This window comes from Tinamus guttatus, unplaced genomic scaffold, assembly GCF_059628265.1.
Source record: "Tinamus guttatus ecotype Peru unplaced genomic scaffold, ASM5962826v1 Tinamus_guttatus_pri_ptg000048l, whole genome shotgun sequence".
Taxonomy (NCBI): domain Eukaryota; kingdom Metazoa; phylum Chordata; class Aves; order Tinamiformes; family Tinamidae; genus Tinamus; species Tinamus guttatus.
In genome coordinates, this window is record NW_028288582.1 from 7,402,387 (window position 1) to 7,416,604 (window position 14,218).

Genomic DNA, 14,218 nt, shown 5'->3' on the forward strand with positions numbered 1-14,218 from the left:
AATAAATCTTTAAAAAATATTTGAGTGTTGTCACACTTAACTGTGTGGTAGAAAAAGCTTTTCTTTAGATCTCACATTTTAAAAAATAAATGGCTTCTGGCAAAATTCTTGCGAGATCTTACTAAAAAAATTAAAAACCATTACTTAATTTTTCAGCACAATATTGGACACAATTTCTTACCTCGCTCCTCATGAGTGTTTTAACACTACATTTATGAGGGCACGAAACCATGACACATGGGCATTCTGCATCTTCATGTTTCTACAAAGGAAAAAGCAAACAAATCACAAATTAACTCTTAATCTGAAATTAATGAGGACTTACCTGAAGAGCATCCTACAATAACAATAAACTACTAATATAATAATAAAATTACTAAAATAATAATACATAAGATACTTATGGCAATGTTAATCCTATTGTACAAAGTGACACAGAACGGCAATTGCTCAAACAGTTTATGCTTTTAATAGATGGGTTTGCAGTCTGAAACAATTTTTTTTTTTGTTTCATGCAGAGTAAACCTACTTGCTTTCCACTACATGCTTTCACTTACAGCAATACAGCAACAACACACAAGTTTTCTCACCAAGAATTACTACAAAAATGGGCAGCCTTTTGTGACAGCAGACCCTGTGCACGCGTGTTGCACACTCGCAGCATCCTGCCTTCCTCACTGCCACACATCCAAATGAACCGCACTGCCAAACAGCCCCAGTTCAAAGAGATGTCGAAATGTATCATGCCGCAGGGCAGGCATTTTGATCTGAACCTGGCTGCTGGCAGCACTGCAGGCAAACCAACTCACTACAGGGAAGAAGGACGTAGGGGCTCATCAAAATTCATTTACACTTCATTCTTCTCATCAAAATGAAAAATTTGGGGGAGAAAGTGACTTTCTATCAAGTGAGATCCATTCAACCTGAATTTCTGGTAGTTAAGGAAAGAAGGAAACACAGGGTTAGGTGCTTAAGACTGCCAGGAAGGAAGAACAGGTAGCAGCAATGCCCAGCAGTGATGTCTGGTTTTGACACAAAACCAAGAGGGAAAGCAGACCCGCGCTCAGAGAAGCCTAGCCTCAAATCTCTGCCATGAAAATGGGCACCTTTGAAGAAGAAAAAAAAAAAAAAACTTGTTTCCAAAAAGAAATAATCAGAAATACCATCATGCTGAAGACCTACCCTGCACTCCCTCCTGCTCCCACCAGCTCCCAGGTGTAACACACAGGACACGGGCACAGCCACAGACAGAGAAAGTGAGAGAGCTCAGGTGGCTCCTCAGGTGGCTGTGATCTGCCCCTAGCAGGGGGCAAGGTGCAGGCCTCCCCACCAGGAGCTAAGAAACTGAACCTGGAACCTTCTCCTAGTCTGAACACGTTGCTGGGTTAGAAAGACAACACTAGCAGCAGCGTTGGAAGCCTTGCGTCCTACAAACCTCCAGTGAGCAAAGAGTTTGCCTTCAGCAATGGGGATTTCCTACCCCACAGGTCATGGGATTCCATGAAGACATGAACCATATGCGGTCCGGTAAAATTATTTTTGTTTTCATTTGCATACCTTTCATCTCGGTATGCTCTCCCTCTCTATCACCGTTTTCAATTCAAGTCACTGAGGCCCGCCTCAGTTGTTCATACTTAAAACGTTGGGCTGCATGAGATGAACTCAAGCTAGAGATGAACTCAAGCTGTGGGTGAGAAAGCTGAACTGAAAAGTCAAAAGAATCCCTTCATTTGATTGTACAGTCTCATTAAGCCTCTAATTCTCATTACTAAAGTACGATGAGGTAGCATTTTATCAGGCCACAACACAAAGCCATCAGCATTTATATAATCACATCTACTCAATTAAAACATTAACGAGCAGTACTAGGCAACTGCTGATCATCTAATTCTGGATGCTTTTGCATCCATAAAGCAACATGGAAGCAAAATTGCCCTTTTTCTTTTTATATGTGTTGAAACATATAAACCGATAACCAAATTAAAATATTTAACATTTCTTGAGAGTACTGTGATTTACAAACATAGCATCATTTAGATCATCAAAGGAATGTGAATAGCCGTACAAGCTTTAATAGAGGCAAAATAGTGATATTTCAATATAAAACTGTATTTAAACCAAGCTCTTTCGATAGGTAAATGCTATTCCCTCTTACAGCAATTCAAAATACTACTGCTGAAGATTCTGAAAAAAATAATTACTTGTTCTTTTTTTCTGTAGTTCAGACTAATATGTCATTCTTGTTAACAACTAGATTATCTAAAATATGAATCACTGAGAATTAAACTGATAGAGAATTAAACTGATAGACTAAAGCTTGCCTCAGCTCCTGTGAATCTTGAAAGTTACTAGTTCAAAAATGAAATAAAGAACATCTATTTAAAAAAAATGCTAAATCCATCTACACTTGATTAAAGGGAAATTTCTTAAACTAAAAGAGAAACTGCGCTCTTCAAAAAGATTTCAGACTCTTGAAACTTAAGAGCACTACGACTGCTCTGCCACTGCCAGCATATTAAAAAAAATGTCTACAAGAAGCTCGTGAGTATATTAGCTAGATATGGAAAAATAGTTGTATAGCAAAACTCTTCTAATACTCGCTGACTTTGTCAGTTTAGACTCCAGGCATTCTTGAATGTTGTTCTTTGTCTAACATTATTTTTAATCTAAACAAAATTCTGGGAGAACAGCATCCATAGTCCATCTAAATAAACACTCTGATACAGAGGTGAAGATGAAAACCATAAGAACAAACAGTGTAAACTTCATCTCTGCCTATTTTTACATCTCAGTTATCTAGCCTTGGGCTAGATAATACACAATTTTCAAAGATCCAAACTCAGCAAGTATTTATTCATAAGTGAAAGACAGATGTACATTTGAACTCGGAAAGATTCTGCCTATCCCTTTTCATGGTGACACCTCTCTAAGAAGAGCTTCTCAACATTGTGAGACTTTACCTAACAGCAGCAGCAAAAAGGACAAAGGAAAATGAAGTTTTGTTTGCTCTTACTATACTAACAGGTTCTGAAATCTGAGACTGTCGAACTATAGGAAATATACAAATAGACTAAAAATAAATATTAAAATTATAGTAAGAGATTCAATATCATATAGTATTATGGGAATTAATGCAAATACGCTCAAGTTACAGTCCTGTCACGTTAAATAAGCACGGCTTTCTCCATGCTGGAGCACATCAAGGTGCCTGACAGACAAGCGACTCATACACCAAGAGCAGCAGTAACGTTCTCCAGGCATTACAGGTTCCATCACTGGCCACACTAATATGTTTTGATGTTGCACTGTTTCTTCCTTTCCTTTCAAACCAGCTCACATAGGACAGAGAGGGTTAGACATGAAGGTGCTATTACTCCAGTCAATTGCCATGTTCATGTTTTTTCTGTGTAACATTTATGGAAAAATCGAAAAGCACAGCAGAAGTTACTTTAAGATCAATATTATTCAGTGGCTGTCATTTTTTTCTTAAATGCAGTATCGGAACATTAGAAAAACAAAGAAAATGTCTCCCAGTCAGTGCAGTAGTTGACATTTCCACAGCAAAAACATCTTCTAGAAGGTTTACTGCTGAACGTAAGGAAGTGCTTTTTCACAGTGAGGGTGCTTGAACCCTGGATCGGGTTACCCAGAAAGGCTGTGGAATCTCCATCCTCGGAGATACTTAAGTCCCAGCTGGGCACGGTCCTGGGCACGCTGCTCTAGCTCATGTTGCTTGAGCAAGGGGGTTGGACCAAACAATCTCCAGAGATCCCTGCCAACCTCAACTATCCTCTGATTCTTTGCAGTCACCCTGTTTTCTTTTCTGACTTAGTAATTTAGGCTGAGTGGCCAAAACTCTGTTGACAACTAAACAGAAGCACAAGAGTTGCTATTTCACATAATACATGAAAACTTATTTTGCATACTAAGAAATACTGCACCTGCAATGTAATCATTGGAACTTGGCTTTTACAGTATTTACAAGTTGTCTCCCGGTATTTACAGGTCTTCTCTACATGGTCTGGCAAGTCTTTCCTCAGTATTTTTTCCTTGCAATCAGCACGAGGACATGGAAGTTCTTCAAACTGACAGTCGGTTTTTAAATGCGTCTGGAAGATTGAAAAGAAACAGTCAAGACAACTAAGTTTTGTGCATTGCTTTTATCCTTTGAAGACATCCCACAATGTAAATTTGGAACTAAAGTAAGATTAGAACCACAGTAAGAAACTCACAGTAAGTTACTGCTGCACGATATTGGGCAAGAGCAAGTAGTAATAAAACTACTGAGGAAGAAATTTCTGACATGCAGATACACCTGAGCTGGCTCCACATTGACAGTGTTCTAACACAGTACAAAGTTCACATAAGCCTATTTAATCAAAGACAAACATTTTTGTTTTAAGTTCTATTATCCCATAAAAATATATATACGTTACTTAAGCAGTTTCAGTACCTAACCCATTCAAAGCAAGCTAAAGTACATACATACCTCATTGCAAGCTGCTGTGTGACCATCCCTCCTGACTGTCAGACTACTGAACGATTGCATTACCCCTTCACAAGATATTTTGTACTGGTCTGGAGAGCTCAAAGTTTTGACAACTCCAAGCATAAACCACAACTTACATCAGAAGACCAAAACGGACAACCCAATAAAAATATTTTGAATTTCGCTTTGTTTAAGACAACAAAAGTTCAGAGAGACACCAAAAAGGAATTCAAATTTCTCACACTTGTTAAGTACACATTACAATCTTTTCCTAATTTGGAATCTCCGCTCAGTTTCCTTTTTTTTTATTATTTATTTATTTTTTATTAAATCAGGTGCTTGTATTCTAGCATACTGGTGTTACAGAACTTCTTGATTTTTTCCTACATTTCCTTCCAGGTCATCAAAAAGCTGAATTTCTAAACAATTTAGTTCTGAGATTTATTAGTCATCAGATTAACCACCAGAATAACCCTAATTAAAAAAACAGAATGGGTTTCATTTGCAACATTCCTTCTTTTATACCTCAAAAGGAAGGTTATGACTATGTTAGATTACTTACCAGTAGTTGCCCCAAAGAGAGTTGTTCTTTACAGCCCTTGTTTTCATTTCTACAGTATATCTGAAGGGCAAGTAGTTCTCTCCTGCAACAATTATCCTTAAATACCTGAAAATCAAAAGCCAGTTCATTTTATAAATTCAAAAAACACTCAAGAATATTCAAATAAATTAGACGTCATTCAGTTTCACTAAGCAATGTCATTTAATTCTACCTTTATATGCTAGAAACAAAACCTAATCATCCAATTTTTCTTAAGTGTGCATGTCACAGATTCCTCTGCCATGAAGCAGCCCAGAAAAAGAAAAATATTTGGATAGATGCTCTACTACTTATTTCACTTTTACTATAAACATAATGTAGGGGAAAGGCAAAAGAAAGGACTGACATTTTTGTCATTTGTTTGCCAATAATAAACCTGTGTAAGCTAGAACTACATTGTTTAAAAGCTAGTTTGTTAGATATGATACCATAAGACAAAAGGGCCAATATGCAGCTGTTTGGAGGGTTCAGGACCTTCATAAAGGCAGTTACACAGTCACTAGACTGATTACACTGCAGTCCTAACACCTACTTACAAAGATTTTCTGAATTTTTATATAGGAGGAGGTTTATTTCACAGATGAGTAGGCTTTAAAAATCTCTCCATTTTAATGATTAAAAGACTTTTTGGCATTTTTTGTTTATAATACAGCTGCAAAAACTTAGAAGTAGAGAGCTTGGGGGATTTGGATTTTTAACCTTTTACCGATGATAACCAAAAAAAGATACTGATCACTGATTGAGAGCCAAAAGGAATAAGCACTGTCAAGAAGCCCTGCTTCTAAGGGCAGAAACCAGGGAAGAGGGTTGAAGAACATAATAGTTATTTTGAAGTCCAAAATGAAGGGATAAAAATTTCCAGCTAATTGCAATTGCCTTCATGACTATTTAGAAACCTCAAAGGACCAAGTCCTTTGATCACTATAACCTGTGATTACTTTATTGAGAAGCTCAGTTTTGTGATATTGCAAACACCAAAGGGATAATGCAATTACAGAAGTGTCTGCACGCTTACATTAATAAACCAAAAAAGTTATGACCAGATCTGTCCACAGTCACCATGAGCTTATCCCAGTCATCAGTAAAGGGGAAAATATTGCAACCATTCTCATCCAACCTATTGTCTGATACAGACCATTGGTTTCTGTTTACTTTATAGATGCACTGGTGAGGTTTAATGAATAAACAAATCTCACTTGAATAATCAAAGTTGGCACTGAAGAATTTTTTTTCAAAATGCTTCAAGTGTAACAAGGGGATACTTTTGTCTACTGCAGCTGAGATAATAAAATAATTTTGAAAGTTTTCCCAGGACTGTCTAAAAATGCTTTAGTGATTCTGGGCATTAATATTCTGCAGGGAAAGTCTCTGTTTCATGAAAATCACTGACTTGCAAAGTTAGTCTAACATGTCTTTAGTATATATTGCTCTTCATACCTTCCTCTTTCATTAGAAATACTTGAAGTTTTGCAACATGTATATCCATTTGCATTTATCAGGAGCTACGAAGTCATGAAAATGCTAGTTAACAAGATGAACAGCTACACTTTTTCATTATTGGTCTGAGATCCTAGGCAGATCATCCATGTCAAAAGTGAATTATGCCGAGCACTGCTCAGAGAACCATTTTTTGTTAAACCAAGGACAGACTAACACAGCCACTAACCATTTCCTGAAAGCTCAGAAAACACAGAAGATTTTTTTTTTTAAGGTAGTAAAGAATTAACTCAGCACTTCAGAAAAATCTAGTGTAAAGTCTGCATAAGCAATATACTATATCTTTTTTTTTCTCGCTATGTTAAATCAAGCCAAAATTAAAGAAGGTATCAGTGAAATAACACATCTATACATAAAGGCTCTGATTCCATGATTATGAAGGTAATTCTGCACCATTTTGGTTCCGGAGTGTTTTATAGAACAATACATTGTAGAATAAGATGATCTGAACACTAGACACTGATCTGGAGCCAAACCAGGAGCAGGCTCTGGCTAGATCTGTCACAGTCTCAGGATCCCTACAGGAGATGCACTATTTCTTAGCATCCTCCCAGCTGAAAGGCAAGCAGCTGCAGTGTGTAGCTCCAACTTCCAACTCCGAGAATAGGATATCCTGGACCATTAGGGATGAAGCTGGCACATTGTCTTCTGCCACGCGGCTTACAGTAAAAATAGAGCTGCCTTCATGTTCAGAATATATGGCTTAGATTCATAACAAAAAAATCTTCCCCAGGTAGTTTACTAGGCTTATAACACAATTCCCCCAAAGCAAGAACACATCTCATGTATGTTATTCAATACTCTTGAGCAAGGAACAATTTTAACAACAATACCTTATCTTTTACTATGCTTTCTTGACATGCTGTACATTTTGGACTAGAGGAACTGGAGAGAAAAATAAAACAAAAAAAACATTAACTCATTTGAATTTCTACAGTAAAAGAATTTCAGCTCTAGAGAAATTGTACTTAGTTATGACTATTCACTAATTGCTTTTTAATTGTTAAAAGTAAAACAATTCATTTTAAGATAATGTGATGTCTTTCAAAGAGATTTGATATTTCAGCTTTCAATGGACAGTAGCAGGCATTGCTGAGGAAGTAAAACCACCATGGTGCCTCTAGCCACGCGCACATTGGTCTTAACTCAAAACTCATTCCCAATTTTAAACCCTGCCTCTCATCCACAAGTTCCCATTATTTCTCAAACTATCAGTGCCAACAGGCAAAAGCAGCGAGATTTGGGGTATCTTACATAGCAGGTAGACTGGGGCAGAGTGTAGTCTAGGGGATTGAAACAGAACTGGAAAATAGCTATCTTGGCTGCTACAGCTGTTTCTGACCCTGACCTGCTAGATATCCTAAGGTAAATCCCTTCCTTTATTTGCAGCTCCACTTCCCCCAGTAAGACTGAGATAATCATACTGACCTCCCCTGCAAAGCACTTTGAGATCTATGGATGAAAAGCTCTAAGTAAGAGCTAAATTCCTTTGTAAAGCATCTCATGGCTATCATGCGTAAGTTGCTGCTCTTAGTAGCATTGTGGATCAGTGTAAAAGGCTGAATCAGTTTGAATATTTCAGCCAAATCTTCTCTCTGGCTTCTTGCTCCTTGAATTGACCATGCTATGTGAGTCTCAGTATTTCTCAGCATTTTATGTACTTTGCAGCTACACTATCTGTATTTTTTTTTAATAAAAAAATTGGAAACTAATCCACTTGAGAGTATATAGTGTTTAATATAATGTCATCCTTTTCTCGTTTTTATTGAATGCACTCAAGCATCCTCACTTGCTCTTTTAAACTATTGCTGCATACTGAGCAGACATCTTTATTGTGTTATCTACAGCAGCTCCCAGTCCTTCGTCCTCAAATAACCCTGGAACAGAACTAGCCTGTGATCAGCGCGGGTGCAGCCGCATATGACACCGAATGCAAAATTCTGTGCCAAGCACAGGAATAATCTAATTCAGTTTGTTTCCAGTTTCATGCAGTACATTTTTATTTTTCAAAAAAGCTTTAAACTTTAATAAAGAATTTGTTTGCAACACTGAAATAATAGCTTACATGAAATACATAAAATGAAAGGGTGGTGTGACAGATGTACTGCGGTGGTCCTAGCCATGCATCCTGGTCAATAAAAGGCCACTTGGTAAGACAGGAAGGTGAAATTACACATATTGTGGTCGCGGTGTAATAGGCACATGCGTATGTCTCACAGCAGGGGAGGAAAAACTGCCCAGATTCCAGCACTGCCAAAATTATGACTGTTTAAATTGCTAAGGATCTGCCGAGTCCATCTGTACATGTCCAAGCATGCCAGGTGTTTGCTTTCCTACAATCACTGTTACTAACCATACTAAGATCCTTCCAAAAACAAAAATTCAGTTATTTCTTTCTGAACATATTAAACACAAACTATACCCTACTTGAAATCACATGCTGAAAGAAAGCCTATTTTTGCTGTTGAGTTAGATATTTTTTTCTTTTTAAATCTGGCACACTGCAGAAGCACAGTTACAAGAGTTGATGCCCTCTTGCTGCCATTTGTCCAGCCCAAAGGCTGCTCTAACATGTGATAGGGGAATGCAGTATCTTCCCACCTCTTCTGACACACTGCATGCAGTCTTGACTTCAAACTATTACAGTCTCAGGAAGATAAGAGAAATAAAAACTACACTGGAGATCACAGAGACCACTGGATCCAGATCTCTGGATCACTGGAGATTTGACAGAGAAAGTCAAATCCTCTCTCTCCATTATCAGCACACAGGTTAACACCCAAGCGAGCTCCTTCTCTCCTGCATCTCCATGCTCCCAGTAATACAGTGGAAATACTGATTTACCCCAAGGACTAAAGCTTGCAGACTTTTCTCCTTACTTCTTTTGACCTAGAAGTATTTCTTAAAAGCTAGAATTTTCTTTTTAATATATTATTATTCTGACCTGCAATAGAAAAATTTGCCCCTCTCACCATTCATTTTGCGTCCATTCATTTTATATCCATAAAGATCGCTCACACATTCAGCACTTCAGTCTAAACATCTCAGTAAAAATAAGCCAGCCTTCCTGACCCTACTGGAACAGGCATGGCCAATAGTTATAAAGCCTTGGGACACACAGCTATAAGGGCTATAGGGAAAGGAAGCTTCACAAGCAGTCAGGTTTATACCCGATTCCCAACACTCAACTGTACTATCACCTTATGGAGCCTTTGAAGGCTTCTACATCCATAAATTCACATTATTAAATGAATTCTGTACCAAAATGCTACCATTGCATTAACGGTCAACTGAAAACAGCTACTAATTCTGCACCACACAGGCAATGAAATTCTTATGTAATGCATCACTACCCATGATTGAAACTCCTTTGCCACAGTTTCAACATTTTTATTGAAATAATTTGAATTTCGTCTTTTATTAAATCTCATCCTAATCCACATTAAAACTAATTTAACAACAAAATAGCGTTACCAAGGCACAAATGCTTGTACCAGCACACAGGCGATGCCTGCTTCCAGCCAAGGCAGCAGCTCAAGGTATTTATAAAACTAGTACGAAATCAACAGTATTTTCAGCAGTTCACAAGGTCTAAAGGTATGAACATGTTTTACCATAACAGGAAACTTACCTTAGCAAGACATTCATGCAGGTCTCACAGTATCTATGTCCACATTCAGTCTGTTTAGGATTGCATAAAATGAGATGACATTTTTCACATTTATACTTATCTTCCACTGCATTTACAAATTTCTCTTTGTAGCCGCCTTGTTCTGGAACATAGATTGATGCCGAAGGACTGCGATCAGGATTGGCCCTTTGTTGTACCATTTCTACGGATAAGGGCGGTTCTGTCTTTTTACTGGCGTCCATACTCTAAAATAATTTCTGTAAAGAAGAAATAAAACAAGAAACCCATGATAAATGAACTCCCTTTGTTTCTTTTAAATACAACATGATAAATATGGTATTTCTAATAGACTATGTTATTACAGAAAGCACTAAAATATGTGTCTATGCACCATGTGAACATAATATGTATGCAACTGAGCGCATACGCAGAAGCATATTACGAGTACCAAATCTGTAAGATATTCTACTTTTTTTCCAAAGACTTCAGAAGATGAAGACTTAGACACAATACCTGAAAGCATCGTCTTAACTAACTGTAGACACAGCTAAGAACAAGTAAGAGCAGAACTACCACAGTGTCCTATCCAAGGCATGAAGGGCCTCTGCAGCTCCACTGTCAACTTTTACTGGTCACCCCATTCAGCCGCAACATGCGAGACATACTCTTTTTAGGGCTGTTTCAGAACAAAATGATGAGCTTTTACTCATTAAACACCTTACAACCTTTTCATCATACATTTCCACATGAAGAGAGAAGGCGATAAGTGTAATTGCCAGGAGAAATAGGTCTGCATAACATGGCTGCTTTATTAATTCACCAGGACTAAGCACAACTGGCAGGCAGCTGAGGAAATAATTAACGTGGTTGAAGACTGAATTACAGCGCCTATTATCCTGGACTGCAATAGTCTCAGGTCAACATGCAAAGAATTGGCAGAGCAACAGAGGAAGAATACCCCAAGACAACTTATAAAAATGACTTTGCATAATTTCCCAGCTTGTGACCAAAAAATTCTAAGTGATCTTAGCAAAAACCCTCTGTAGATAAAAGAGCTAGCACAGCTGGAAGACACAACACCTATCTACACATGAGAAACAGCCACTTGCTTGTCAAAGAAAGGCTAACTTCAATCTCCTTCCAAGACAACTGACATCTGAAGTCATTTGAAGACTTTTTTTTCCCCACTGCTCTACAGTTAACTCCTAACCACTACAGTTATAATTCAACCATAGGAAGCAAAATAATGATGCACAATTATTTTTCATATATAACAGTAAGTCTACCAATACCAGAGGGAGTTAAATACCTCATGTCCTAGATACACCAACCCAAACATTCTTCTTTTATATAGTTTTCATAATCCTTTGCTAAACCAAAATCAAGTAATAGTAATAAAACATATCTCCTCGTAGTTCGTTCTTGTCTGCCTAGCTTTAGGTAGAAAATGGGCCATGGAGACTTAATAGGCAAGGAAATTTCCCTTTCTTTGGTTTCTGATGCCAACTTTTCTTTTTAGAAAGAAAGAATGACAAAATTCACTATTGACTTCTCACTAGTACCATTTCATATATTTACCTGAATCGATAGAGCAGGGGTAGAGTCAGTGGAATCCCTCCATCAGGGTCCCAACCCAACCTGTACCACGACAGGAAAGCCTCTTTCTGCCTCCCCATTAAATGCAGACAGTGTCTAAGGAAGCTAACCTCATAAATCAGTACCTGAGTCCAATGACTAAGTTATATTCAAAACCATAAAAAAAAAAAAAAAAGTTTCTACAAAAACAGGAAAGGGAAATATGAAGTCTGGTCCATAATTTGAATAGCTGTCTGTCTGTTTCTGGTCTAGTCTTCAAAGACTGCAGAGCAATCTGAAGAAACATGAGAAAAATCACTGTTGAACTGAAAACAACTTGCACTGACTCTTTAAAATGAGGAAAGCCAGACTAAAGCCTAAACTAGGGTTTCAGCAGCAAGTATCATAAACAGATTGATGGCACTCAAGCCCTAAGGAGGGACTTCAGGAGCTTGCAATCAGCATATAAGAAATGAGACATGATGCTGAGAACAAGACTCTGGGAGACAAGGAGGTTAAAAGAACTGTCATGGGTTAGAAAGGAAAGCAGCTAAGGAAAGTAGTTTAGCTTTAGAGACTGCTCCAAGGCATGACTGACATTGCTGAATATCCATGGCTAAACAAAAGGGAGGATTTGGAGAAGCTTTGGAGAATAAAGCTTTGAGAAAAAAACTAGAGTGAAGGGAAAAAGAAAAAAAATAACCCTGTAATGTTGTGGATGACTGAGAAAACTCCACGTGGAGCTTGCAGTTCAGGAATCCATAAAGGACTGGAGTTTTCTACTAATTTATGATTTAATGCTTTTTCTCCTGCAACTTCATCCTCTCATGTATATTCTCCTGCCAGCTCTTGGACTCAGCAGCCAACTTCAAGTGCATTCACCAGCAAGAACAATACTGAGAGCATGGTAACATTAGCCTTTTTGTTTTAACATGCTAGGGTAAGACAAGAGGCAGCCTGATTCCAACCTGCAGAACACATTCAAAAAAAAAAAAAAAAAAAAGAAAAAAGAAAAAAAAGCCACCTGGAAGGCCAATCAGTAAATCAGGAGAACACACAAAGATCACAAATTTACAAGTTATACAGCAGCACAACTACTAAATACCCATTTCCTTATTTTCTTCCAAACAGAAAGCAAAGATGATTGAAGATATGCAGTCTTTCGATAGTGTTATTTCTTCATGGAAATTGAGCAGCTAGCCACAAGGAGGCAAGGGGAGCGAGGATGAAAGATTTAACTGAAAAAGAGTATCAAATACATGGATGAGCACCAGGTGAGAGTTTCATAGAGATATGAAACTGCCCAAGTGCTGGATTGGCAGCTGGCAAGAGACTTCATACCAAAATAGGTATACAAAGCTCCACAGGAATCTACTTTTTGAATTGACAGAGTGGATATCTTGTCACAGAAAATAACTAGAAAGCACACTGATAAATAAAATTTACTATGCAGCATGCCTACCAGTGAGATTTGTGTGCTTCAGCTATAACATTTTTGTTTTATGAAGAATAATGTCAGACAAGAAAAACTAAAAAGAGTGCAGCATCAGAGCTGCCAGTAAGGTCAGGAATTCTCTTCCACAATATTGTGAACAGCAAGCATTTTCTCATATAGAAAAAAACAGGAAGCCACTCAGAGCACTTTGGTTGCAAGAAAGTAGTTCTTGGTGCTCTTTTAAGTTCAGTTCTATTTAAACAAAGAAGTGCATTAACAAAGAACAGAAGGGTCAGGGTTGCTCGATGTTTACCTCGGGTTGCGGATGCCAGTCAGATTGCAGCACGCGTGGAGCTGCTTCGCATGCGCAGAGCTGCGCGCTGCTACACGCACGTGCAGGATCAGCAAGGAACACAAGTCTGGGTAACACGAAGATTTGAGCTGCCACCCTCCTGCAAATCACTTCCCACTTTAGCTTACATACCACTGTGGGGCTCGGCTGCCTTCTTTTCCTTTGCAGAAACCTTTAAGAGCAGGAGCCAGGCTATAGCCCCGTGCCCGTGCGGCAGAACTGCAGTCACACCTCCGTAAGGTCCTGTGCACCGACAGCAGGGAAGATTACGCACTTGGGGAAAGCACAGAGATGAGTGTGGCAGGAATGACCAAGACAGGCCGCACCTGGAGGGGACCTCTGACTCCTCACAGCAGGGCAAGCTGCCCTGATGCCAAAGACTTGTGTCCTTCCTTGTTCAGAAAATTAAATCTTAACTCCTGTTTCATCACTAGCTATAAAAAAGATACAGTTCCTTATCTCTGGGAAAAAAAAAATCACAACAAAGGAATGAATGGCTTTTGGATGTCTTTTAAATCTCAATCTGTTGGACAAGCTGTTAAACCTTGAGCATTTATCTTTCAGGACTGAGTAATGTACGAGAAAGAGGCAGAGTCTCTGGCTCTGTCCATTATTTGTCCCCCCCCCCCCCCCTTTTT

At 38.4% G+C, this 14,218-nt stretch overlaps 1 protein-coding gene across 3 annotated transcripts in view; it reads right to left on the reverse strand.

Moving 5' to 3' along the window:
• Positions 1 to 14,218, reverse strand: part of TRAF3 (TNF receptor associated factor 3) — a 39,708-nt gene that overhangs the window by 16,905 nt on the left and 8,585 nt on the right. For all 3 annotated transcript variants that reach the window (XM_088539642.1, XM_088539641.1, XM_088539640.1), the window contains exons 2-6: positions 10,219 to 10,475; positions 7,421 to 7,472; positions 5,052 to 5,156; positions 3,942 to 4,109; positions 182 to 262 (exon numbers count right to left, since the gene is read on the reverse strand). In XM_088539642.1, coding sequence (XP_088395768.1) covers positions 182 to 262; positions 3,942 to 4,109; positions 5,052 to 5,156; positions 7,421 to 7,472; positions 10,219 to 10,460 — 648 coding nt within the window. In that variant the 5' untranslated portion in view covers positions 10,461 to 10,475. The remainder of the gene's footprint in view (positions 1 to 181; positions 263 to 3,941; positions 4,110 to 5,051; positions 5,157 to 7,420; positions 7,473 to 10,218; positions 10,476 to 14,218) is intronic.